The following is a 26,036-nucleotide window of genomic DNA, read 5'->3' as shown; positions in this document are numbered from 1 at the left end:
AACCTAAGGCTGAGCTGAGAATGGCTGGAATTTTTGTTCGCGACCGTGTTCGGCAGGTAGCCTTGTTCGTTCAGCCAATTGGCGTGGATCGGGAGATGCGGTCGCTTGCCACTGTGCCTTTGGCTGAATCATTCCAGGCATGTGCGTTCTCCACACTGTGTGGCGCCAGCTTTCCTGTCGGCACCGCCTTGCCGGCGCGGCACGGTCTGGAAAAAAAAAGTCCGGACCGCAAATTTTTTTCCCCACTACCACAAAAAAAGGAGCCCATTCAATCTGCAATTATTTTACCCTTTGCATTTATAAAAAGCGAAAAACGTTATTGTAGCTATAAGTAATGCTTTTTGCATCAAGATAATCACAAATCCCTTGAACGCGTGTTTTTTTTAGGTGTAGAATGCGGCGCGGGCATGTTGTTTGGCTTTGGTGCTGGTGGTTTAGGTGGGGGAAAAAATTCGCGGTCCAGACTTTTTTTTCCAGACCGTGCGCGGGCACCTGGGAGACGGAAATCCAACCCATGTGCTCCATGATTCATCAGTGACTTTTGCCTCAAATCGACCTTAAAAAGAACCTTTCTAGAGAGGCTTCATCACACTACCATACACGCGACATTGACAGTAAATTCATAATCTAGTAATGGTACTGAAGTTACTAACCCAATTACTAGTTTCCATTTCTATCTCTTTCAATTTTTCTTCCTCTAACCCATATCATATCAAAATGGCCCCTTTGCCCCAAGCAGATCCCCGAATTTTCTGTGACATTCTTTTCGTTGACTCTATGGGAGGCAGTTTCCCAGCGCTTGCGCAGCCATTTAGAATAGCTATAAGTATCTGCAAGTACCCAGATAGCATGGGCTACCATTTTTCTCCCCAAGGAATAAGGGGCCCTGTTTTCTCGAGGGTTTCAGTCTTGCGGATTAGGATACTTACGAGGAAATACTGTCGTATCCTAATAGAAGCTGTTCGGTTGCCGTGTAGCAACCAAAGTGCATCAGGAGGAGAGACATGTGGATGGTATATCTTTGAGGGCGTAGTCACCTTCTGCATTGAGAATTTCCCGCACTAGCAGAGTCGCGACCTAGACAGACTGTTGTCGTTGGTGCCGTGCCTCAAGTCCTACCATCTAGGTAAATAGGTACTCAAGTGGTGGTAGGCAGGCATCTAATCATTGCTCCATGAGAGGGAGTGTAGAGCAGGAAGGGGTGGAGCACAGATGGTGTACTGCACTGCACTGGCAGGACTGGCTTGGATGGCACTGGATGAGCAGCTGATTGGGAGCCTGGGCTCCATGGGGCCATTGCAGAAGTCTGGCTGTCGATCGCCATCAATATTTGGAGAGTGGATTTCGCCTGGGTGCTTGAATGGCTGTTGAGAACACCTGATGGATACCGCGTAATGGATCTCACCTGGGCGATTTTTCACAAAAATAGATTATCTCCATGGCCGCAGTGTCCTCGAAAAAGACTGGGTCCTATCAGGAGGGAAGAACATGGAACCTACACAGGCGGACCCTGGAGGTGCTGGCGAGACCTGCGTCCCCACGCCACGATGTGATGTTCTGCTTCCCGCCCGCAGCTCGCACAGACCCTTGCCTTCCGCATCGCCTGCTGGCTGCGAGACCTTTCCCACAGGTATTGGCCCCCTTTTTCGCAAGGGTTGCCCCGACACAGCGCCAGCTCCAGACAGCCCCTCAGACGCCCGAGAAAAAATTACCCCACCATCCTCACCCATCCATCCCACCTTGGGCACTGCGCGACGGAGCGGGCTGTGTGGGCGTCCTTTTCCACTCTTCAATTTGATGATCTGAGTCGGCGCCTAGTAGGGGTCGACACGAGTCGGGCGGGTACCTCAGACTCCTTAGCCAAACGCCCTGCAGCACAACTGTGCCGGAACCGACCACCTGGATTCCGTCCCCAGCTATTTTAGCCCGCTGGCGACCGTTCTCTTCCCTCTCCCTCGTTTTGATCGACACATTCACGGCCCGCCACAGAGCGCGTTATTCATTGCAGATCACCGGCTGCTTTGTGCAGACAAGTAAATACCTGCTCCCCAGTCAAGTCGGGCATTGAGAGGCCCAAGCCAGGCTCTTGTTCTTCCCCCTTTCTGACCGTCTTTTGTCGACACTTTGTCTCGCCGCCCGCAGCTCTCCCGAAACCCAGGAATCGGGCAAACAGACGCCAGTCCGTCTGTGCAACCACGTTCTAGCTGGATAAAGCTTCTGCAGCTTGTCCAGTACTGTGTCATCTGGCATTTTAGCTCGACGACTGCCCAACACTGCTCCAGTCATAAAATAGCGATTCTCTTCTCCTCGCGGCCTAGCCTGCTGCCCCTCCGTTCCCTCCCGCCACAACTCCTGGAAAACCCCCTGGCAAGCCACAATCGGCGTGCCACCTCCGAGATACCCAGACCGGTCTTGAGTCTCTGCGACGAAATAGGGTCTGCATCAGTTGGTGGAACCGCGGCCGTTCGATAAGGGGCGGGAAAGTGATTTCCAAGCGTCATAAGGAAGCCCAGAGCTACGATCCCGATCCCGACACCGAAATTGAGCATCCCGAAAGCTCCGGCAACGGTGAACACGGAAAATATTTGTGACGTGCCACATCACCGAGCCCAACATGGCCGACCCTTTTGCGCCGCGCTCCATGAAGCGCAGGAACGTCAAGGGGCTCGCCCTGACGCCTGCCGCGCCGAAACCTCCGCCGACACTCGAAGCCCCATCCCACAAAGACTCAGAGCACGCACAGCTGGAAATCGGAATCGAGTTCAACCTGGACCTGCGTCCTGAGGACCTCGAAGTCATCAAAGACCTTGGTTCCGGCAATGGAGGCACCGTCAGCAAGGTCCTGCACAAGCCGACAAACACAATCATGGCCCGCAAGGTAGCTGCGCACCTTCCCGGGGCCGAAAATTGATGAACAGAGCTAGCAAGCGGCTGCTGACATGCCAACTGCTTTCGTTCAGGTCATTCACGTGGAAGCGAAACGAGAGATGCGCAAGCGCATAGTCCGAGAGCTACAGATCATGCACAGCTGCAATTCCGAGTACATCGTCACATTCTACGGCGCCTTCCTGAACGAGAATAACGACGTCATCATGTGCATGGAATACGCGGATGTTGGGTGAGTTTGATCTCCCACTGCCCCCTGGGACGCACGCATGAGACCAACCTGCTGCAAGGATGTCATCATTCCTGGATGGCTTGGCGGACGTGCTAGTTATTCTAATACTCTCCCTGCTTCCCCTCAGATCTCTCGATCGTGTGTCGAGGGTATTTGGCCCTATTCGGGTGGATGTCCTGGGCAAGATCGCTGAGGCAACCCTGGGCGGCCTGACTTACCTGTACTCCAAGCACCACATCATGCACCGCGACATCAAGCCGTCGAACATCCTCGTAAACTCCAGAGGATCAATCAAGCTTTGCGACTTTGGAGTGTCCGGCGAGCTTGTCAACTCGATTGCCGACACTTTTGTCGGGACATCAACTTACATGGCACCTGAGCGGATTCAGGGAGAGAAGTATACGGTCAAGTCGGACGTGTGGAGTTTTGGTCTTACCATCATGGAGTTGGCCATCGGCAAGTTCCCGTTTGCGGCTAGTGAGCAGCTTTCCGATGCCGAGTCCGCACCTGCCGGTATTCTCGACCTGCTGCAACAGATTGTGCACGAGCCGGCCCCGAGTCTCCCCAAGAGCGACGCGTTCCCACAGATTCTCGAGGACATGATTCAGAAGTGTCTTTTCAAGAGCCCGGACGAGAGGCCAACGCCTCAAGAGCTCTTTGTACGTCGTTTGCAGCGACAGCCAACCGATGGTGCTGTCCCTATGGCGTGTAATATGCTGCCTGTGCTGACCAACATGGACACCCGCACAGGACCGAGACCCGTTCGTGCAGGCTGCCAAGAGGACTCCTGTCGACCTGCGCGATTGGGCCTTTGGGCTGATGGAGCGCGACAACCGCAAGTCGCACCTCGCCCCGCAGCTGTCGCCTGCGACGCAGGACATGCTGCGGACGAGTGATGAAGATGGTACATTAGAGACCCCAACATCAGGTGAGATCCCCATTGTGGGCGCATTATTGTCACCCCAAGACCAACAAATCAGCATTTCGAGCCGATCCCCGACAACGCGGAGCGGAGGGTTCGGCGGGCTTGGCAGAGCAGGTGGACCGACTGTACATCCAAGACTGGGACCACGAGTAGCCTCGACAAGCTCGGTGCCCACGGTCTCGGGTGGCTACCATGACACCCCGACTGGTCATCCCGCCGGCCCCTACCCCGCTGCCCCGGGGAGCGCGAGCAGAGCGACGTTTGGCCTTCCGATACGACCGGCTCCCAGAGATCCTGGGCCGCCGCCGCCGCCCCCGAAAGAGACGGCCGACGAGCAACGAAGAGAAAGCCGACGGCAAGCGGCCATGGGCCCGCCTCCGGCATCGAGCCAAAACTACGGATTGGGTTATCCGACTAGGTGAACGGTCGGGAATAAGTGGTTCATTTGTCTCACATATACTTGCCCGGTTTTTGTTGCCTCGCCTCGTTTGCTTAGGAACAAACAGAGCTTCCTAAAAGGCACAGCATATTTTCTTTTGCTGGCCGTGGTCTCAAATCTAAAGCATTGGTGCAATCTGGATTCCACTTCATTTTATTTCTTTTCGTCGAGCAGGTACACGGCGAAATTTCAAGATCACCTCGTCTCATGGTTATTTTTCTCCGTGCCCTCACTCTCAGAAGGCTCTATATCGATATCCCATTCCAAAGTCATATTGTCACTTGTCATACAACGGATTAACGCACAGATGTCTCTAAAAACCAACAAGATCTTGCCGATCACTTACAAGCATCCCCAACAGTTAGGCTTGCTTGAAAGAGGTCCCCACAACTACCTAGGTAGGTGAGATATATACCTGCTGTCTAGACGCTAGGTGTAGGGGCGTATCTGGTGTACGCGATGACTCGATATGGAGCCCTAGGCTCGCTGCGAGCGAAATCAAGCCATGGCAGCGGAAGCTGTTGCTCGGCATCTAAAACCTTCCTCCAGGATCCCAACGAGCTCATCCAACCTCGTTATCGCCAGATCAGTGTCGTCATGTTCCGCCAAGTGAGCGTTGACCTGGTTCACTAGCAACACGGTGGCGGCGCCAGCACGGCGGCCGGCAGCCATGTCGTCAACCGAGTCGCCTACCATGATCAACCTGGTTGCGTCGCCGGCGGCATCGCCGTCGGTGTTTGCCGATTGCCCGATCAAGCCCCATGACCTTGCAATGTGCAATATTCCGGCCGGATGGGGCTTTGGCGGACGAAACTCCCGCGTGATGACGGGCTCGAAGCGCGAGCCGGCGAGGAACTTGGTCAGGAGGTGCGCCACGGGCTGCTCGAAGTTGCGGGTGCATATCCCCTTGGGGATATTGCGCGAGTCCAGGTAGTTCATGAGCTCGACAAGACCCGGCTGCGCGACCTGGTTCACCATGGCGGTGCGCTCAATAGATCGTATGGACTCCATGGCCTGTTCTCTCGCTTCAGGCGTGGGCAGGGCGTATATGTGGTCCTTTCTGTAGTGATTAGCAGGGAATGGTATCCACGTGGCATGGGACAACATAGTTATAAGGTGATGGCAAGGAACATGTGGGTTCATGTCGCTGGAAACGGGAACTTTGCGTGGTCTCACCAGAATGTCGACGCTTTTCGGTATGCCGAGCACTGCACGCATTTCGGCGAACATGTAGTTCTGAGGTTTACTGTGCGTACCAGGTCCAGGTCAGCCAAACGGCGGTCGTCACGAGGCTACAATGCCTTGATGCTGTCACCTCGAACAAAGCCAAGGCCTGACAGGTCGCATGCTACTTGCCACAAAGTTCCGTCGACGTCTTGCCGAGGCCGTCGATATTAGTCTCCTGGGGCCTTCAGGTTTCGTTGCGTGTCACACTAGACGGCCGAGACTGCATGCACATACCGAAAACGACACCCTGCAGCGCCGGGGACCCCTCTGAGGAAGCCCCGGGCCTCAGAGGGGCGAATTGGCGCGGTTTCCTAGCTGCCATGACTGAGAGAAGCCTGCGCATGTACGGCGTGGTTACGGAATGGCAATATGGCGCCGTGGTAGGCGGGCAGGTATGCTATATTGTATGCTATGTTGCAGGACAGCAGACATCAATGTGGGTTATACCAACACCCAGCTGCCGCGCTCTGCAGGTCGTTATCACGCGGGCTAAGAAGGCGGGCACGGCGGGGTGGTTTCCCAGGACCATCACAGTTCGGCTAGCCGTGCGGATACTACGACTCAGACTATGCTTGTTGGAGCTACTGTGATGTCTATCCAGATCGACTGGGGGATCCTGTCTATTATAAGACGAAACAGTTCAATGTGTACCTAGATGGTATTTAGGTGCTCGTTATTGCCAGAGTGCTAGAGCGGAGGGCCTCGGCGCGTTACGTCAATATAATCGGCGAGACCGTCCGTCTATCTGGGCGGCATACTGTGCTCCAAGAACTGGGCGGCCGCTTTCATCTGGTCTGGTGTTGCATGTCGGCGGGACTGACCCCGCCCGACCCGTTTGTGCAGGGATCGGACGCTGGCGCATTATTCGCAATTCACCAGCGAAGGTGGGTTGACTGTCAGCATCCCTGGAGAGTTGGCAATGTGCTGCTGCAACCCGACAACAGCGGGAAAAACATTCGACTTGGACTGCTGGTAGTACTCGACAGCGCACGCCGTCGCACCGACCGTTGCGACAGCCTCCTGCCGCCTGCACCACCCGCGCCAACCGCGGGCACCGAGCCGGCAGCTTAGTTGGTCGGCTCCGTCGCAGGCTGCTCCCGTCGCCCTTCGCTGCGCGCGCCGCCACGCCCACCTCCCGCCCCTAATATCGAGTCTCCGGAGAATGCGCCGACCATCCACCTCTTCTACCCCAGCTCGCTTTGAGCAACGAGCCCTTCTTCATGAGCCCGCAGCATTCTTCCTCAGGAGGGCAGTGGCCGCCCCTGCGCCCCTCCAAGCGCAGTGTAAGTCAGTCCATGGCCGCCCTGTCGTGGTCCCAGGCGCTCGCCCCGAAATCCAAAACTGTCTTACCCGGTCCTACCTCTCCTTCACCCTTTTTCTGACTTCACTCCTATTGCTGTAGAAACTCCGAAATGGCACTTTCGTGATACCCACGACCGGCGAGCGCTCGCATCGCCAGTTCACCCTCCGCCACCCCCCCTCAATCGCCGGGTCCCACGGCGGCGACGATGCCAGCGATGCCGCCTCCATATACTCCCGCCGCGGACTGGCCAGGACCTTCAAGCGAGTCTCGAATATCCCTCTCGAGGCCCTGCTTGCCTTCTTCAAGTTCTTGGGGACCCCGAAAGGCCGGGGCGTGCTCAAGTGCACTCTGGCCTACGTCCTGGGCAGTCTGATGACATTCGTGCCGCCGTTCGCCGAGCTCTTGGGGAAGCCAGACGGGAAGCACGTCACGGCGACTATCACCGTCTACTTTCATCCCTCTCGGACGGCAGGCTCCATGATTCAGGCCATCCTGATTGCCTTCACCGCCGTTATATATGCCGCCCTGATCTCGGTCTTGTCAATGGCCACCTCGGTACTCTTCGGCTCCGTGCTCGATGCGCCAACCATCGCCTTCAGCTTGATTCTGATTGTGTTTGTGGGGGGCGGCTTTGGCTTCATCGGCTGGGTCAAACAGCGCATGAACAACCCACTCGTCAACGTCGGCGGGACCCTCGCCTCCCTGGCCATCATCAGCGTTGTGACCAAGGAGAACGCCACGTTCACGAGCATCTGGGACAACACCAAGCTCGTTCAGGTGTTGAAGATTCTCATAATCGGCATCACCTGCTCTGCCTCGGTCAATTTGCTTCTTTGGCGGACATCAGCCCGAAACCAGCTACGCAAGTCCATGGGCTCAGCCTCGACATCGCTCGGCGACATGCTGTCGTACGTCACGCACTGCTTTCTGAGCGGGCGGGAAGAGGAATTTCAATCTTCCGAGTTTTCCCGTGCCGTGGCTGTATACTCGTCGAGCTACACGGCCATGACTGACGTGCTCCGGGATGCCAAGTTCGAGCACTACTTCCTAGGCCACGAGCAGATATACCAGCTTGACAAGGCTGTGTACAAGTCTATCGAGACACTGGCACAGTCTATAGGAGGTCTGCGCAGTGCCGCAAATACTCAGTTCGCTTTGCTACGCGAGTCGGAGCAAACGAGCTCCGTTCTCAACATGTCGCTGAGGAACGTGTCGAGCCTATCGGCCGTTCTAAGCCCCACATCGCCGATTTTGTCGCGATCTCTCTCCCATACGCTCAAGAGCGGCCAGGACCGGAACCATGTCCTCTCGGCCATCCACGAGGTGCTTGACGAGAGTGCTAGTGATAGCGATCGCCCCGGTGGTAGGCGCCATAAGGCGACGAGGTCCTACAGTGTGCCAAATACGGCATCGAACAGTGCCAAAGTCCATGTTTTCCGCACCTCATCTGAGATATTTGAGCTTTTTATTGCTCTCCTCGGCCCGTCGATGAAGTCATTGGCCTACACGCTCTCCGAGATACTCCGGGAGCCGGTCTTCGGCTCGGCACCCGATTATGAGGTGATGATTAATGGAAACTTCCGGACGAGTCTGCTTGACGCCCTGAGTCTGTTCAACGACTCTCGTGCTAACGCGCTCAACGAGTTGTATAAGAGCATCGAGCTGGCACGCCCGTCCTACTCGGACAGCCTCAAGGCTGACTTTGAAGAGGTAGCCGCCGCGTGTGGTCACTTCAGTTTCAGTCTACAGACGTTTGGTGAGGAGATGTCCAAATATCTGGACGTGCTCGACGACCTGAAGCATGCCGCCGAGGACGGCCGAAAGAAGCGGACTTGGGGCTGGCTTTGTTTTTGGAGGTCCGATCGGGCGCGCTTGTTCTCACGCCCCGCCCTGCCGCTGCCGTATGAGGACGCCGAACGCGAGAGTCTCATAGGCCCGGCGCCCACGCCGGTTCGTGGGATCAGACGCTCCCAGTTACCACAGGGAATTCCATCGACCATGACGGCACACCGCGACACGTACAGCTGGCAAGCTGCGGCCGACGCAAACAAGACGATGATGATACTTGCGCAGAGACTCTTGCGGTTTTTGAGGCGTTGCGGCCGGGATGATGGTAGGTCTTGGACTCAGTCCCCTATGGTAGACTCCCGCATGAGTTACCATCGCTAACAAGGTCGTCCAACAGTCCGATTCGGTCTAAAGGTGGGCATAGGTGCCATGCTCTGGGCCATGTTCGCCTTCATTCCGGCAACTCGCCCTACCTATGCGCATTGGCGTGGCGAGTGGGGGCTGCTCTCCTTCATGATTGTCTGTTCGATGACGGTCGGAGCTTCCAACACTACTGGCATAGCCCGGTTTATCGGCACCATATTTGGAGTGGGCATGTTTCTGATCAACTGGCTTATCAGCGGGGGCAATGCCTTCGTTCTGTGTGCGCTGGGCGCTTGTGTAGCGTTCTACAACTTTAACCTGATTGTTGCCAAAGGCAAGGCTCCCCTAGGGCGTATGACGCTGCTTGCCTACAACGTCTCGGCCCTATACGCCTATAGCCTGTCTCAGAGCGTGGACGACGACGACGACGACGAGGGTGGCTTGGACCCCTGGATTGGCGAGATCGCGCTGCATCGATCGGTTGCCGTTACAGCTGGTATAATTTGGGGCCTCATAGTGTGCCGTCTCATCTGGCCAATTTCGGCGCGCAAGAAGTTCAAGGAGGGGCTCTCGGTTCTCTACCTGCAGATGGGCCTGATCTGGAAGCGAGGACCGCTCGCCATTCTCTTGCGGAGTGACTGTACCAGGTCGTACCTAAAGACTGGCGAGCAGGCTGCACTGCAGCGATATGGTAAGTGACTTGGTTTGGTTTCGAAAACATGGTTTGTGACTGACCGCATTCTAACTCTTTTCCTTTTTCTCTATCGCAGCATCTCGCCTCGAAACACTGAGGCTGGCGGCGGCTGGTGAATTCGAGCTTCGAGGGCCGTTCCCATTTGCGCCATGCGGGCGCATCCTTGCGTCAACGAATCGGATTCTGGACGCCTTCTACGCCATGAGCCTGGTGACGCAACGCAAAGGCCACATGAGCGAGGGTGAGCGAGAGCTGCTTCTCTTCACGGCAAAGGAGCGGGCGGTCCTGTGCGAGCGTATCTGCCATGTGTTCCAGGTGCTGGCGAGTTCCCTGATGCTGGAGTACCCGCTCACCGAGTCGATCCCAAGCATCACCAACACGCGTGATCGGCTGCTGGCCAAGATATTCCAGTTCCGCAACGACCACGGCGCCGCGGCGGCCGTCCTGGCGGCGGCCGAGGGTGGCTGGCCAGCCGGCGACGCGTCGGCCACGGCAGAGTCTGCGGGACTTAGCAGTTCGCCGTCGTCCTCGTCGGCCGACGCTGCCGCCCGCCTCCTTGTCCAGCGCGACTCGTCTGAGGTGGCTGTCCAGAAGCTGGGGCAGTGGGCCAAGACGGGCCGCATCCCGGTCGAGGAGAGGGACTATGCGCTCCTGTACGCCTACGCGCTCGTCACGGGCCAGGTGGCGGAGGAGCTCAAGGTGGTGGAGAGGGAGATTGAGAATCTTTACGGAATCCTGGACGAGGAGGCAAACCTTCTCGAGTAAATGTTAATGATTTGATTTGGACATTTTGGCTGGTTATTACACCCGTGGTCGGCCCCTTTGACTTTTTTTTTGTTTTGATTTGCGGCGGGATATATACCAAAAACTACCGTGAGCAATGCCAACTACGAAGGTAAATACACGTATGGTGCCGCTAGTATTGGGTCAAACTGGCTGTCGTTTCATCTATTTTCGGTCTTTACCCGTCCTCTAAGTCGCTTGTGTTCCTAGAAGCATTCCTAGCAGCGTTGCTAAGGATGACCTAGAGACGATAGAAGATTGTGCGGCCTGGGCTGTCGCGACAACGGCGACAGTGGCAGGTGCCGAGTCTCGAGCGAGATCTAAGGAAGACCAAAACGACAACCAACTTGAACCTGAAGAGTGGGCCGTTAATAGGCTCTCACGCTCGCAGGAGGCTGCAGCAGAATATGCGGCGAAGAACTGGATTGCTCACTAGGGGCTTGCTGGAGTCGGTGGCAACCCAGAGCACGGTGGGCCCTTCGCCAGCTTTACCAGCGACGACACGAAAGTTCGCGATCGGCTCTGTCTAGTTGAGTATCTAGCTTGTTCACACGCTGCGCGAGATGTCGAGAACTTGGCCAGCAGCTCGTTGACCCCTCTCCGGAAGTAACTGGACATCACCAACCTCCAGGATCTAAATATTCTTTATGCCTTGGCCACTCGGCCATCATTGGCTCCGGGGCCGGACCGGCTTCTTGTCCACGCCGTGGAGAGTGGAAACCATGCCACGGTACAGTCCGTCATCTCCAATGAACTGGACTGACTACTCCCCGCATCAGTACACAGAGCACTCGCAATTAGCTCTGAATATATACATGACGAGCGTCTAGTGGAGCATCTGGATAGTGGACGCGAGCCGAGATGGACCACTATGCACACAGCGGCCGATCGCGGGAGCCTGCAAATCGTGACCCGGCTGTGGGACGCGGGGGTTCAGACAAAGCGTCAATATCGCGTCTCCTGACCCAGTCCACTCTTCATCGCCTATGCGAGGGCGGACCGAGAGGCCCTGACGAACAACTCATGGACGTCCCGCCACATCGCCATCCTGTATGGCGTCACCAACGAAGAGTACCTCGGCCTTCTCCCTGAATCGGGTACCCGAGCGGACGACCTGCCCGAGGGCAAAGGGCACCGACTCAAGAAGGAGTGTGATGCCTGCGTTGCTGTGAGCAGTACCCTACACCTGTTGGTCCTGGAAACTAGTTCTAGGAGCTGATGGGACCTTTGCAGGAGATCTATTGGAAGTGCTACCGCTGCACGAGCCAAGATTGTAGCCCGGTTTCCACTTCTGCTTCAAGTGATACGGATACGCCAACCACCTCCACACCGACGGGCACGAGTTTGAGTGCGTGCTAGAGTGAAGAGCTGTCCAATGCCTAGCCGGACTTGCTAGCTGTTTCTTGCGACGGCCCGAAAGCCGCAAGTTTCATTTTACGTCACGACCAAGGAACCCCCTGAAGTGAAAGGGCGCGCGTTGTAGCTCGGCTTGTATTACAGCTTGCAGTACGGCTGGTAGAGTCAATCTGCGCCGGGAATAGTTCTCTCACCCAGGAAGGCGTTCGATGATATATGACCGTTACGGAGTCGCGAAAACCGGGTGGGAAATCCGTAGAAGGGAGTCTCCTGCCCTTGTAAGACGCATAATTTTGACAGTTTTTGACCGGCCAGATATATTTTTCCCACCAGGCAGGGCGAGAAATACATGATCGGCCACAGATAGCACCCCAAGAGCTCATCAAACGATGGCGAGAAAAAAGCCTCTAGCGCCAAGCACGCCCCTAGATAGTCATCACCAAGCCGCAGGCTTTCATATCGGAACTAGGCATTCGGCGTTTCAAGTGGGAGGTAACACGATAACAGCAAGGCTGGTGGTTCATTCTTCTCCCCGAGCCCGACACTTTTATGTAGCCGGCATTAACTGTTAAGAAATTAGCTGCCAGGCTTGAGAAGGGTTCGAAACCCCTACCCGGCGACATTGATTTTCTTTGCATCATTAATTGAGTTGACAGCCGCACCGGAGGCGAGCTAATATACAGGTTCAACGTGTTACAGCGGAAACCTTCCTGTGCCGTATGCCCATATTCCTACTTCGCCGAGAGCAAGCCCAGCGCGGCTTCCGCTAAGTACGAGTGATACGTCAAGGGCGACTGTGAAGAGGCAAAGGGAAGGAAGCTATGGTCATTGTGCCGATAGCGAACAAACCAACACTCAACGTTTACTTAGGTTAGGATGGTTATCAGCTAATTCTCTTACGGCCACACTACTCAAGAAAAAGTCGTCGTCATGGCCCTTAGAGGAAGACTTCTTACCAAATTCACCAACGTGAATGAAGATCAAGAGTATTGGGTAGGGGGCTCCCGAACCCAGAAGCAAAATTCTCAAGTTTAACCTACCGAATAACCTCCAAACGCCATGCTTTGCCTTTTCTTGCTCCAAATGTATACAACGGGCCGCCACTTCACTTATAATCTGAAAAGAAACAGCCTAAGCCTGAAATGCGAAAAACAAGACATCACCCCAGATATACAAATACGTGACAATCACTAGAATAGGCACTCCTTCAGGCAGCCCTTCCGGCCAACGTCGTACTCGATCCACCTCGCGACGCCCCTGCGGCCGGGCGCGAGGAGCGGGCCGGGGTTCATGACGTGGCAGCCCTCGTACGTGACGCAAAAGGGCGGGGCCGTGGCGTCGACCAGCACCATGGCCGTGGGGAGCGGGTACAGGTGCAGGGCCGAGGCGTGGTCCCAGTGCACGGGGCGGGCCTGGGTGCGGAACGGGGCGAGGTAGCCCTGGTCCAGCAGCGTTTTGACCAGCTTTTGCGCCGCCCGCACGTCCGCCTCGGTGGTGGTGGCGACGGGAACGGCCTTGTCCCCGCCGTCCTTGTCTTGTCCGTCCATGTCCACGTCCATGTCCCCTGGCTCGGTCTGTTTGCCATTTTTATTACCATTATTGTCATCACCATCACGACCCGTTGACTCGGGCATGTTAATGTCGCCGTCTTCCTTGCCCGCGGCAGCGGCCGACGAGGTCTTCAAGCGCACGGCGGACCGCCTGAGGCGCGCCGACATGTCGTCGCGAAAGAGCACGACCTCGTGGCTGGGCCCGAACAGCGACATGCGGCTCGGGTTCGTGGTGAAGACGGCCTCGCCGGGCGCCGAGTCGGATGAGGATTGCTGCTGCTGCTGCTGCTGCCCCGGCGCGGCGGAAGCGGAGGCCTCCGCGTTGGCGGCGGCAAAGGCTCTGCGCACGCGCGAGGTGAAGAGGTCCGGGACAGGCTTCCGCGGCAGGGGGACGGCGGCGCCGGCGCCAAAGGCCGAGGCCCAGCCGTCGTTGTCGCCGGGGACGAAGACGAAGGTGGACTCGCGCAGGAGGGATGGGAACTCTGCGAGCGTGCCCGCTAGCGAATCGAAATACTCCTTGTACTCTATGCTGCCCCCACCGCCGCCGCCGCCGCCGCCGTCCGCGCCGCCGCCGCCGTTACGCGCCATGACCGCCTGCGACGAGAAGTTGCCCGTCAGGACGAAGGCCATGGGGGTTCCGCATGTCCTCGCGGCGGCATCCGCGCTAGCGTCGGGGCCGTTACCGCTGCCACTTCCGCCGCCCTCGTCCTCCCCGCCATCACCCATACCTTCTTCAGGCTCCGAGGCGTACGTCGCCAGGATCTTGCGCAATGCCTGCAGCGCCCGGGGCTGATCTAGATTCAGCTCGCCGAGCACGGCTATGCGTCCGCGTCTCGGTATAATGGAGGCAGCAGCCGCGGGCTGTGACATGTCGTCCTCCAACAGTCGGCGAGCGCGTTGCATGTGCGGCTGGCGCAGGAGGCGGTGCTCTAGCCTGCGCATGCGCGGCCCGACGGCGCGCTCGCTCCCGACGCCGAGGAAGTCGATCCACCCGAAGCCACCCCCTATGGTGTGCTCGAGGCCGTCGCCCTCGGGGCCGCTAACTCCCAAAGTGGCGCGGCGCTTCTCGCAGGGCGGCTGCCCGACAAAGAAGCCCTGGAAACGTCCACCGATGGTCCCGCCGATACCGCTGCTCCCCGTCAGGCCTTTGCCCGCGGTGTGGGTGCCATGGCGGTCGTCCTCCTCCTCATAAACACCGTCGATGAGCACGATCATGCCCGGGGCGAACCAGGCTGAGTCGTCGGGGATGGTGGCGGCCTGGGAGAGGTCGAGAGAGATAGTGCCGGATAGGTCGCTAAGGGCCAGGTCGCCGGCGGGCATTATAACGAGCATTCCCAGCAGCATGTGGTGGGTGCCGTGGCGCCCGAGCAGATTGGCCACGGGAGTAATCTTGTACGACTGCTGGGGCGATGCGACGGTCGAGGCTGAGCGGGACAGCTTGGAGCCTCGCTTGGTGTCAGCAACGGCGGATGTCTGGAAGGCCTCGTTGCGCATGAGGCGTTGGTGGATCACGTTGTATCGGTTCCGGAACAGGGCTGTCTTGTGCGAGGCCGGTGGTAATATCGAGGGTTTGGAGGCATCCCTGGGCGACAGAGTTCCTTAGATTAGCAACAGGGAAAATATATGAACAGTATGGCCCAACTACGGAAGCATACCTCTCAAAGTGCTTTTTGGCGACATTGTATATCATCCGGGGTTGGTCGTATGCTCCGACCATCTTCAGCCACTGTCGCGGGTCGCCAAGTTTGTCGTCGTCGGTCTCATCCTCGACGGCCAAGCCGGACATGCCCATGCTCGTTTGACTATCTTCACGCTGTAGGGCAGCCAGCGGCCGCAGACCGAGGCGGGTGGTGGACGAGTGGTCCGTTTCCTTGGAAGAATCCAGTAGAAGGCTGTTTTGGCGTGACAGGCCAGTCTTGCCACCGGCGACGATCTTGCCGCCGCTCATGTTACCCTCGATGTTCTTGAGGATGTCCTTCAGCACGGGACTGGCGCCGTCGAGGATGACGCCGCCGTTGCGGGCCTTCCAGGCCTTGGCGACCTCCTCGAGCACGCGCTCGGCCAGCCCCTCCTCGCGCCAGCTGGAGCCGCAGTGGCGACCCACGAAAGCGGCGAGCTCCTGCAGGGCGGACGAGGCGAGCGTCAGGCTGTGCTTCTTGGTGAAGGTGCGGAAGGCGAGAGGGCGGAGCGTCGCGGGCGGCAGCAGGATGGGGAGTATGGCGGCCCCTGCCGGCTTCTGGGGGTTGAAGGGCCGCAGCGTGTGGACGGGAGTGGCGAAGGACGGCGACGATGACGGGATCGAGCTCGAGGGCGCCGCCTCCTTCGCCGAGGCTTGTCTGCCCCCTCCGAAGAAGCCATTCCCAAGCGGCTTCTGGGCCTTCTTCTTCCTCGGACTTAGCCGAGGGGTCCTGTGGGCTTCCACCATTGCGCCTCGGTGCGGTTAGAAGTTTGGTAGCACGCCGATGTCTGCTGTGGTGGGTTGACGGCGGACGTAGTGTGGACTTCAATGAAGCCATTTGACCCCCATTGAAGGAATACCTCGAATCGAGACGGACGCGTAAATTGGTTCAGTGGACCGTGTTGAATCGCGTTTTGGTGGAGCCAAGCCGAGCCCCGCCAATGGTTGCCCAAGACATGACAGCCGAGGGGGCCAAAGCTTCCACTGGGAGTTGACAGAATCATGACGGCATAGCCACCGTGCAGGCTTGAGGTCGATATTGGACCAAGCTGCAAATTTATCTTGCCTACCATACCAAAAATTGGCCTCATAGCATCCAGAAAGTCGCAAAGATGATGCTTCTCTCGAGGATAGGCACGGCCGCCTCTCTAGCGCGGCCGCCATCAAGGACATTTTATAGATCCCTCAGCTCCTTGCCCCAAAATCCTCACATTGTTGGTGACCCCTTTTCCTGCTGGATGCTCTGGTCGACCGACATCACCCACTGACGCCCGGTATACATCCCTGGGCCGAGTTAGAAAGTGTTCTCTATCGAGGAGAATCCTGGCAGCAGCATACTCACTCTCCTTGATAGAGACCCGCCAATGCGTGACCTGGCCATTGGCACCACCACAGCCATCCCGCCCACGCCACAGTCCTTCTCGGAGAACCCGCGCTTCATGCCAATCCTCAATTCCGTGCTCGCGCAGAACGCTCACTTGTGCTCGGACCTTCGTGCCCAGGCCAAGGCGTTCGCCTCCCCCTTGGTAGCTGGCGGCAGCTCCAGCTCCAGCAGCGGTTGGGTGCATCTGAGTGATGTAGGCCCCTGGGTCGTTTTGACTTGTCATTCCTGGTCCCCCATACCGAGCTTTGGGACGTGACAGCTCCGTGGGCTGACTTGCGCCCTTCGGGTCAAAACATGAAGACTAGAAATCCGCCTGACTTTGGACGGATCGCATGGTCAGCGCCTTTCTACTTCCCTCTAACACGCTCATATCAAACACTGACAACTTGTAGGCCCGAGGACATTTTGGGAAGTGTGGAGGTGGATGGTCAAGGCGATCCAATCCATAGCTTTCAGCCTAGCGGAACATACAGAATCGTAAGTGCCCAAAGACCTTCATTCCCTCCCTTTCCCTGTTGTCTGTCTTGCCGCACGCTTTATGTGCCAGGGCACCCACATCCTCTAACACTCTCAAAATATCAACAGGTGACGAACGAGGGCATGTGAGTCAAATCGTCGTCCACGAGCCAAGATACCGCTTGCTTGCGACGGACATGTTAACCTCGAACCCCTGGCAGCATTGGTCTGAGCCATTTCCTGAGGGAAAAACTCGTTGAGAGGCTTAAAGAGGAAGAGGCAAAGGCAAAGGCTTGATAGCAGATGCACTCCCGAGAGTGCGTCAGTGTGCTCGGCCCAAGACATGACACGTCTCGCGAACACACTCGGGCCCTCACCTTGGCCATTGCGCTTGGCAGATTATCGAGATTTAGTGATAGGTATACTAGTATGCGCAATTCTAGATTTTCTGCCGAGGTCGCCTCATCTGTGGGCTGGCTTTTAGTGTATACAGGTGCCCACCTATAAAGACAGGAACAGTAACATGGTCACCTCAACGCCGCAACCAGTTATCATAGCTCGCCAATTATCTGGGCGATATTCTTATCTACGCCGCATTACTTTGCGCATTCTCGCCCCTAGGAATGCCGGCCTTCAGAATCTCACATGTTCAGACAAGTCCTCGCTGTCCAGAGCAAGGATGAGACCCAAGATATGTTGGTGATGGCTAGGTAGCCTGAAAGCACCATGTTGGGGCGCGGTGGCACTGTGGGTACATATGTATTGACCACGCTCTCTGATGACCAAGATGCATGGCGTGAGGACAAGCGGCCTCAAGACACGCGGCCCCATCATTGGCGGGGGATTTCCCGTGGTTTTGGCGCGTTTGACTGGTCCATATCCTATTCTCTAATCAGAGTGTTTCAACCGACGGGTCTTTGGCTGATCACAAGACCTTTCCCAAAGTCTGTGATGACATGTCCAGGAAAAGACAATCGAGAACCCGTCCGGTAATCCTCGTCGTCTGGATTCGTCCGCGTAATCACTCACTCACTATGAGTTACTTTTGGGTTTACTCCTTCCAGTTATTTTGGCAGGGTGCTAGTCGACCATATTTCGAAGATAGAGACCGTTGTCATGCCCAAATGACCAAATTAAGACTGGCTAGTAAACGATACCGTCTGCTCCTCTCCCTCGGCCGCCCGGGTCCTTACGCTGCCCCGCAAAGTCTAGGTACGGTCTGCCGTGAACGTCTGATGTCGTAAAGCCCCAGCCCCAGACTGGCCCGGGTGGGTGGGCGGACGCGTTGAGAAATTGCTTGGCGGGAACGGCCATCAAGCTTCCCGGACCACGAACCCCCATCACCGACTCTGCCATAACCACGCGGACTTTTCCGTCAACAACGCTTCCGGGGCGGCCGCCGCGGAAGCCCACACGTTTCTGCATGCCTTATCTCCAGCGGGACTGGCTGGCTGGCTTTTTCATGCGAACCTACCCCGACTGGGTGCGAACCGTAACTTTCCGCAACGGTGGACAGGTTGAACGTGACAAGATGTAACTAGCCGCCCTTGTCCCTGTATGGATGTGACTTTCCTCCTTCTTGCAAGGATGTACGTGACATGCACCCGTGTGTGGGTTTGGCCTGACAACTGCCTCCATACAGCCGCGCACAAATGGGGGTCCTTTTGCCACCTTGGACTGAGTGGCCTCGCTCGTCTGGAGGAGTTGCCGAACCCATCCAATTCGGGATCGCTTCTTGGTGAAGCTTGGGACCAACGTTCCGTGGGGGCTGCTCTACCTATCGAAGTCCGCCAAAGTATCAAAGGCACCCACGCCTAGGAGCACAGGCACTTGAAACAGACAGGCCACCTCTGCAGTGCGCGTTCCGCGAGGTCCCGGTGCCGTGTAACCGGGTTGGCGACCGATCATTGGAGGATGGGGGATCGGGCCATGAGCAAGTCCGCAGGCTGGTCGATGCTTGACCGTTAAGCCTGATGCCTTCCATCACGCCGCTCACCACAACCCCATAGTCTCCCCCGCCTTTCCATTTCATCTGCTCTTTTGGAGTACCAGAATCGCTCCAGATAGAGTGCTCGTCCACCTGACCAAAAAGACAGACGGCGATCGCAACTGTCCTAAACCGTGAAGAGGCCATCCGGTTAGGGAGAGAAGCACCTGGCTAGACAATAATCGAGGCCTGTTCCCAGACCTCCCCCGTAGGAGGGGAGCCCAATCGCCCCGACGACACCGACGACCCCGATAGCATCGCAAGGCACTCCCAACGGACCGGATCGCCCAAGACTGAACAGCGACCCCGCCGCATGGGACGAATCTCATATGGTGGTCAGGCAACCTCCACCCGACGGCTGTGGCGGAGGATCAACGCAGTGTAGCCAAGCATGTCGTCCGACATCGCTGTTAGGTCGCCATGTTCTCGACGCGGCTCGGTGATGTCGAGTGTCGCGAGGCCAACCCCCCAGTCGACCAACAGCCTAGATGGGCGCGAAAGGCGCCGGTTGTGATGGAGGGACGAGCGCTTCCGCCTGGTGCTTGGTGGTTTCAGGTGGCGTTGGAACCCGGCACGGGGAGGCAGCTACTGACAATCGCCGAGGGTTGAAGAGAGCATAAGCATCCAGCACCGTTAGACTTACCAAGAGGTGATGCACGTGTGGGTGGGTGGGTGGTTGTGGGTGTGTCGATACCTTACCGTGGGCGGAAGGAGGCTGGGCCCAGAGAATCGGTCTGCGGGTTCTCCATAACCCATCCTCATATCCACATGGGGGGTCTGAGTTGCCATGATAACCCACCAAGTATAGCGTTCAAAAACGTCAATGACGAATCTCGTAGCTCAATTGTGCCAAGGATTGCGTGCTCCTCGGGGTGTCCGTCTGAAGTGGCCGTCTGAAGTGGCCGGTCTGGCGATCGAGAGGCAGACAGCCGCTGGTCGGCGAGATACAGAGGTATCGCGTGCTTGTCGTCGTGGTAATTGGCTCGCTCCGTGTCGACGGGGGATACCGCGAGGGGTTCTCGTTACGTGCCCGCCCGGGGGTGGCAGGATATCACGTATGCCATCGTCGACCCTTCCACACAGTCGGTTCCTCTGTCAAGCCACACCCCAAACAAGCTTTCCTTCCATCCCCGACGCCACAGGTTCCGGCGCACATGTCGTCGTGAAGGCTAGGCGGGTCGTTGTCGGCGAGTGGAGGACCAGGTTCGGCGTGGTCGAAGGTCTCATCGTATCCAGGTCAACTCCATCGAAATACTCCTAATCATTCAAAGGTACCTCCTCTTTCAAGATGATCTTGGCCTCGCTCTGTCGTCCCATTCGAGTTCAAGACCTGGCTGAAGACAACAAGGGACATGAGTGCTCCATGTGCGGCACCCCAAAGGCCACGACGGTTATGGTTGGTGAGTCTCGATCATGACATGATGGTCATGCTGGGGATTTGCTTTTCGATGGTAGGGCCGCAGACGAAGATATAGATAGCAATGTTTGCAAGGCAGTACTGCAAGGGGCTTGTGGGCTATATGTATCGATCGCTCCGGGCTGAGATATCGGCGGTTCGGAAGTTATGGTCCCGTTCATGACTGGTCATGTGCAGATCTCGGAGGAAAGTGCTAGTAGAAGTGGAGGAGGCTCAAAGTCCTCAACCCACTTTTTAAACATCACCGACTGCATGGAAACGCCAAGGCCGAAGAGAGGTGAGCCAAGGGATAGGGCGGCCTGGAGATTATTTGAGAACGAGACAGGGAAAAAGCAAAGATGTACTAAGACGGCGTCGTTGGATGAGAATCCACCACGACGGTCCCACGACGACGAACACGAGGAGGGGCCGGCAGGCTTGGGGTTTGGGGGGCCTCGACTGGCTTGTTTATAGTATGTACACACATCACCAACGCGCGTCCGAGGGCAGTGATGCTATATCTGTTCGGGAATGGGGGTGGGGTGCAGCCCTCGGCACCGAAATGGCTCATGTCGGTGTACATAGGTAGGGAGCTATCTGAGGAGGCAGCAGCAGCAACAATCAGCAAGCCGCCGCCCGGATCGGTCCCCAACGTGCGTCGGCAAAGAAAGCAGGCAGCCGTCCTGTCTCGCTGTATGTGTGCGCCACGGTTTCAAGGCTATGGCGGCAGGCAGGAGCAGTAATAGGTCCAAAAAGAGACAAGAAACCAGGAATCCAGAAACAGGCGGGATGCAGTGGCCGACGCTTGTGAGCCCTAAAGGGTGCGCCGCATACCTCATAGATGCTTGCCGTCGTTTCAGACCCGCAGCTCCCACGAGCTTATCGCGGCGCCCTAGTGCCCATCCAAACTCCGGTGACATCGCGGGAGGGGCACGGTTGTCCCTTGGCCTCCGTATCTTCCTCTCCCATGGGCTGCCTGACAGCCTGAACTCTGTCCATTCTTCATACCCGTTTGGGAACGGATGAGCCCCCCTGGCGAGGGTATGGAGGAGATGGGCCCGGACGCCTTGCGGAGTTGATGGATGCTTGCTGGCATGCCCAGACTGGACTCATTATTCTCCGGACTCGTCTACATTGCGTAAGCCTCGACGAGGGGGATAGCAGAAGCAGTAGCAGGTCGAACAACAAGACTAGTAGCCCGACGCAGCCCCCTTTCTCCCCCGTCCGTGATGTGCGTCGTCGTGGGAGATGCCGGCGTGGAGCAGCATATGCAGGCTGGGCCATGCTCATCTATTCAACGGTCTCTGCGCCGAAGCCATCGATTGGTAGGCGGAGCTGCGGCTACTGGCATCGCCGTTGTTGTCTCACATTGTCTAGTGCAACGGGTGTTGAAACAGAGAATGGGTATCGTGTTTGCATCTCGATTCACTAGTGACAGGGCCGGTGTAACGCTGGACGCGCTGGCGGGCATTCTCATGCTCGATATTAGCTGCCAGGCCCGGTCCCACCAAGCCAGCCGTGTCCTCAGAAGGTCCGGCCGGACTTGCTGGTGAGAGGGGCAGCAATGGTCCCATTCGCAACGCAAGTAGAGACGCAGACCAAGGAGGTCCGAGACTTGGGGCCAACCAGTTGGCATGTTGCTGATGGAGCCATGGAACCCCGACTGGCTTCTGAACACGACTGGCCCCAAGACTATCGGTACCTTGCGTGCCAGTCCAGAGAGAGGATACATGATGCCGGAAATGTGACGGCAGCAGCGGCCAGTGACGCCAAGAAAACCAAAACCATAGGAGCATTGATGCGTCGGAACGTGCCGGGTCTAGTCAGGCAGATCTGCAAGGAAGTCGGCGCTTAGTACATCCGATGTAATTGCCATGGAGACAAGCCAGGCTCAGAGGGAGCGGCGGTCGGAGGCTGACGAGCGCCGACACCACCACTGCTCGAATAGCATGTTATGGCCAAGGCATGTTCATTGCGCAGTCCCTGGAAGAGACCTGCTGGAATTTGAACGTCAACTCTCTGGCACATATTGGCAAGCTCAAGCTTTCAGCATGCTAGACTTTTGGTGCCATAGTCTCGAGAATAGACGTAAGTTTGCTGTCCGTCCGAACGACTTCAGTAGGACGAGCTGCTGCCTCCCGACTTCGCGAGGCATGGTAGACGGTTGTGACAAGCCCGACATCAAACACAAGCCCGAGATCTTCGGTTGCAATAGAGAAATGAGCGGCACGGCGCGGACGGAGATCCGAAAAGGGCCTCCGGACGAACAGCGGGCCTGCCCTGCCAAAAGGCCTGTGCTGGGCAGGCAAGCCGCACTGCACGCATCCACAGAAGGGACAGCGGTACATTGCAGGGTCTTGCAGATCGGGGGCCGTTCACGGCGCAACACCGACTAGGCGAAAGGACTGCGACTCTGCGGACATTTCCCCGGGCCTTTGAGCCCCAAGGCGCAGCGAGTTGGGGGTCCGAAAGGTGAAAGGTCCGGACGTCGCAGAGGCCAAGTGGAAAAACGAAGTCCGTGGGAGGGAATGCCAAGACCAGGCAAGAGGAGAGCCGGCTAGGCTGCTCCTGTATACTCCCTTGTCTCAACAAAAAGAGAGGGGACAGGCGAACGCATAACAAGTCGGTGCCGTCCGCAGGAAGGAATGGATGGGCGCACATAAAGGAACCAAGGCTTGGTGACCGCCCAAATCCGACCCGAGGAAGAGGCCATCCAGACGCCCGTGACGGGCACCGAAAGGCGGCTCAATATCGACAGAGGAATGGCGGCAAAATCCAAGCCTCGAAGGGGAGCAGGCGAGGCACCTCCAGCTTCTGCCAGCCTGAGAGTGAGTACCTATTGTCGGCAACAGTCCCCACGAACAGCCAAGCACGTCGCTGCATGGGCGCACTGGATGGGTGGCGTCAAGGGCGCAGAGGACAGGAGGACAAGACACACGAAAGAAAGAGGGTACGCATGGCGCACACACTGCTAACATCAATCTGACAGGTGCTGGGGGCCATCAAGCTTAGGCGAGAGCGGACTATGCATCCCAATTGCAGCGTCATGGCCCAATCTCTCCCGAGGGAGGCGCTGATGGTCGTTCCCCAAGCCGATCAGAGTCGAGATGGGACAAGCCAATATGGACCGCCCACCAAAGGTCTCGCTGTGTTGTCTTCAACACGGGGATGTGTCGGCACAAGCCTCGGCAGTCCATGGGTTCTTTTTCCTTTCATTTTTCTTTCTTTTTTTACTCCCCTTTGCTTTCCATCATCCCTCTGCATACCTATCGACGGCCATGTTGCCGGCAGGGACGCATCTTAACCCACCCGCTTGCTTATGCAAGATGAGAACATGCAGTGGACAACACTGATTCCGACGCAGACAGCGTTGGGAGTTCTCGGGAAGGACACAAGAGACGAGACAGGAACAACAACTCGACAACAGCAGCAGCAGCAGCATCCAGACACAGGATGGGCAGGATGGCCCAACCAACAACTGTGCGCTGACAGGGCAAGCGGCAGACGAGCGTGGCCAAGGCTCCAGCAACGAAAATACGACACGAAGGACTGCGAGGGGTGCAGACCGGTCGCCACGCAGCCCAGGCCGGTAGGACCCAAATGCGGGCTTCGGCCGACCGATCAGCTTGACCGACCGGGGCCGGCATGCAATATGGTGGCGCCGCATCTCTTGTCCCGCCTAGGGGGCCCCGACCTGGAGCCAACCACGGCCTACAGCCGTTGTCGCTGTTGCTGGCACCGTTTGTGACCCCTCCCTTGCCCCCTTCCCTATTCCTCCATTGTTCTTCTGTCAGATTGTCGCATGCTCTCGGCGGTCGCCACAGGGGGAGCACCTACCACGCCTTCCCACACCCCCGGTTCAGTTGCTCGTAGGCCTCCCTCCAATCGACGCGGCAGGATGGGCTGCCACACACCACCCACTCCAACCAAGCCGACGAGGTAGGTACGAAGATACATGTAAGCATTTCTCTCAACCAGCCCTGTCGGGCAAGAAGCCTATCGTGGAAGTCCCAGGAGTGGACCCCCATTCGAAGCTGAAGGTGGAGCCCACCCTGGATTCCTCCCACCACCCACACATGCACCATCCACCCATCCACACACACCCTTCTCTCAACGGCGCCCATGGCTCGTGAAGTTACAGTCCGCCCACGGCGCTGCCCGCGCTACACCACCTACCTTATCGTCATTAAGCGGGGGGGATATCTCGGCTGCTGGCAGCCCAACACGAGCGCCTGGAACAGCACATTTCGGCACAGACCTTTTCGGTGCACACCTCGACCACTTCCACAAGGTCTTACACTGTGTATCCCCCCTCGTGTCCCGCCTTTCCCCAAAGATGCCTACGGGCATCGTACCCCCCTCCCCAGCCACCACCCGGGACAGAGATGACCCGAGCAGGGCCTCTGCATGCGTTGTTCGCGCGCCCGCGCAAGAGAGATCGACGGCCACATCTCCAAGCCGCGTATCAGGCGCCTTCAGTGGATGTCAAAGCTGAGCTCCAAGAAAGCCCACCCCCGCGCGGCCCTGGCGAGCGCAGAGGTGCATTCAATAGTCTCGGTGCAATTGGTGATCTGCGCCCGCATTTCCTGGCCCGGGACTGGCCCTGAGTTTCTTTCAGCCTCCCCGCCCTGGGCGGGCCCAAAAGTCCAGCACAGGGTGGCGCCGCATTAGCGCAAGCCATAAGCTCTGCGCTCCGGAAAACCCGCCGAAAAGACGCCAATAACCGTCGCTCGGTCCCGACCATGACCATAAAATGGCCTCGTTTCTTTTTTCTTCTAGCATCTCGGTCGCGCACGGCCGCGCAGCCCGCTCCGCTGGTTGGTGAAACCGTGAAAGGCGGTCTGACCCCAAAGATTCGCAATAGCTCGAACGACGATTGCAATTTACCACTGCCTTCCACAAGGAGCCCAGGAACGCCAAGGGCGAACACGAAAAAGTCCTTGCGCCCACTACTAGGACTAGGGGAACCCAGTGTTTGTGCTTCCTTGTTCACCTCGTTCCCCTGACTTAGTGGCTTTATGAGATTGTGAGCGTCATCGCCGCGGCGGCTTCAAGGTGCGCGGCAAGACAAAGTCTGTCAATAGTCATAATAGAACAAAGACATGAGAAACAAAGAAACAGGCTTGGGTCCACAGCGAAACACATCGCCGCCAGGACCGGGCGCCGCCTCTTGTGCGAATTGGGACGGCATGCGATGGGCGCTCGCAATCATTGCCATTTCGGTTTCTGATGTTCCTGAAACCGACCGAGACCACGAAGCTAGCCAGTGGGATGATGTGGGTGATGGAGGCGGCGAGCTAGCTGACGTGCCACACGATGCGCGGCCCGGCCATTCGGCTTTCCCAACCCGGCTGCCCCGGCCGCGACAGACCGGTCAGCCCCCGTCTGAGCCAGGATGAGCTCTGTTGCTCACCGAGTTGAGTTGTCACTGTTGCGCCGACATGGCGGTTTGGCCAGCAGCGGCGGTTGGCAAGCATCTTGCCTGCTCGGAAAAGCAGGAACTAGAAACAAAACGCACAAGACAATCGCACAAGACAATCGCACAAGAACCAATCAAGGATGGAGGACAAAAGTGCCATGACGGCGGCC

The 26,036-nt window shown here is 57.4% G+C and overlaps 9 protein-coding genes across 9 annotated transcripts; 7 read left to right on the top strand and 2 right to left on the bottom strand.

Moving 5' to 3' along the window:
* The first annotated feature begins 478 nt into the window (after nt 1–478).
* GGTG_00425 (hypothetical protein) lies at nt 479–1,106 on the top strand. Its single transcript, XM_009218171.1, has one exon. It carries the CDS (start codon nt 634–636, stop codon nt 1,063–1,065), a length of 432 nt encoding a protein of 143 aa, XP_009216435.1. The 5' UTR covers nt 479–633; the 3' UTR covers nt 1,066–1,106.
* A 453-nt stretch (nt 1,107–1,559) lies between these two features.
* On the top strand, nt 1,560–4,923 carry GGTG_00424 (STE/STE7/MEK1 protein kinase). The gene is made up of 6 exons (XM_009218170.1): nt 1,560–2,033; nt 2,143–2,878; nt 2,961–3,118; nt 3,246–3,777; nt 3,869–4,046; nt 4,099–4,923. Exons 2-6 carry the CDS (start codon nt 2,615–2,617, stop codon nt 4,194–4,196), a joined length of 1,230 nt encoding a protein of 409 aa, XP_009216434.1. The 5' UTR covers nt 1,560–2,033; nt 2,143–2,614; the 3' UTR covers nt 4,197–4,923.
* GGTG_00423 (hypothetical protein) lies at nt 4,687–6,181 on the bottom strand. Its single transcript, XM_009218169.1, has 4 exons — nt 5,944–6,181; nt 5,839–5,857; nt 5,659–5,728; nt 4,687–5,538 (listed from the first exon to the last, which is right to left on the bottom strand). The coding sequence occupies exons 1-4, from the start codon at nt 6,050–6,052 to the stop codon at nt 4,981–4,983; spliced, it is 756 nt and encodes a 251-aa protein (XP_009216433.1). The 5' UTR covers nt 6,053–6,181; the 3' UTR covers nt 4,687–4,980.
* Nucleotides 6,182–6,594: 413 nt separating this feature from the next.
* Nucleotides 6,595–10,815, top strand: GGTG_00422 (hypothetical protein). The gene is made up of 4 exons (XM_009218168.1): nt 6,595–6,992; nt 7,112–9,125; nt 9,198–9,854; nt 9,934–10,815. Exons 1-4 carry the CDS (start codon nt 6,930–6,932, stop codon nt 10,620–10,622), a joined length of 3,423 nt encoding a protein of 1,140 aa, XP_009216432.1. The 5' UTR covers nt 6,595–6,929; the 3' UTR covers nt 10,623–10,815.
* Nucleotides 10,816–11,511: 696 nt separating this feature from the next.
* Nucleotides 11,512–11,859, top strand: GGTG_00421 (hypothetical protein; the record flags this gene model as incomplete). Its single annotated transcript, XM_009218167.1, has 2 exons — nt 11,512–11,558; nt 11,610–11,859. 2 exons carry the CDS (start codon nt 11,512–11,514, stop codon nt 11,857–11,859), a joined length of 297 nt encoding a protein of 98 aa, XP_009216431.1.
* Nucleotides 11,860–12,801: 942 nt separating this feature from the next.
* On the bottom strand, nt 12,802–16,114 carry GGTG_00420 (DNA polymerase epsilon subunit B). The gene is made up of 2 exons (XM_009218166.1): nt 15,202–16,114; nt 12,802–15,128 (listed from the first exon to the last, which is right to left on the bottom strand). Exons 1-2 carry the CDS (start codon nt 15,969–15,971, stop codon nt 13,187–13,189), a joined length of 2,712 nt encoding a protein of 903 aa, XP_009216430.1. The 5' UTR covers nt 15,972–16,114; the 3' UTR covers nt 12,802–13,186.
* A 113-nt stretch (nt 16,115–16,227) lies between these two features.
* Nucleotides 16,228–17,573, top strand: GGTG_00419 (hypothetical protein). Its single transcript, XM_009218165.1, has 6 exons — nt 16,228–16,438; nt 16,523–16,801; nt 16,909–16,943; nt 17,001–17,085; nt 17,194–17,210; nt 17,286–17,573. The coding sequence occupies exons 1-6, from the start codon at nt 16,337–16,339 to the stop codon at nt 17,359–17,361; spliced, it is 594 nt and encodes a 197-aa protein (XP_009216429.1). The 5' UTR covers nt 16,228–16,336; the 3' UTR covers nt 17,362–17,573.
* A 4,517-nt stretch (nt 17,574–22,090) lies between these two features.
* Nucleotides 22,091–22,505, top strand: GGTG_00418 (hypothetical protein; the record flags this gene model as incomplete). The annotated part of the gene is made up of 2 exons (XM_009218164.1): nt 22,091–22,145; nt 22,396–22,505. The coding sequence occupies 2 exons, from the start codon at nt 22,091–22,093 to the stop codon at nt 22,503–22,505; spliced, it is 165 nt and encodes a 54-aa protein (XP_009216428.1).
* A 161-nt stretch (nt 22,506–22,666) lies between these two features.
* On the top strand, nt 22,667–24,040 carry GGTG_00417 (hypothetical protein; the record flags this gene model as incomplete). Its single annotated transcript, XM_009218163.1, has 4 exons — nt 22,667–22,789; nt 23,150–23,275; nt 23,437–23,646; nt 23,816–24,040. 4 exons carry the CDS (start codon nt 22,667–22,669, stop codon nt 24,038–24,040), a joined length of 684 nt encoding a protein of 227 aa, XP_009216427.1.
* Nucleotides 24,041–26,036: the final 1,996 nt, after the last annotated feature.

This window comes from Gaeumannomyces tritici, assembly GCF_000145635.1.
Source record: "Gaeumannomyces tritici R3-111a-1 unplaced genomic scaffold supercont2.1, whole genome shotgun sequence".
Lineage (NCBI taxonomy): Eukaryota > Fungi > Ascomycota > Sordariomycetes > Magnaporthales > Magnaporthaceae > Gaeumannomyces > Gaeumannomyces tritici.
The sequence above is the reverse complement of the archived record's forward strand: the minus strand, read 5'-3'. Positions and strand labels throughout refer to the sequence as shown.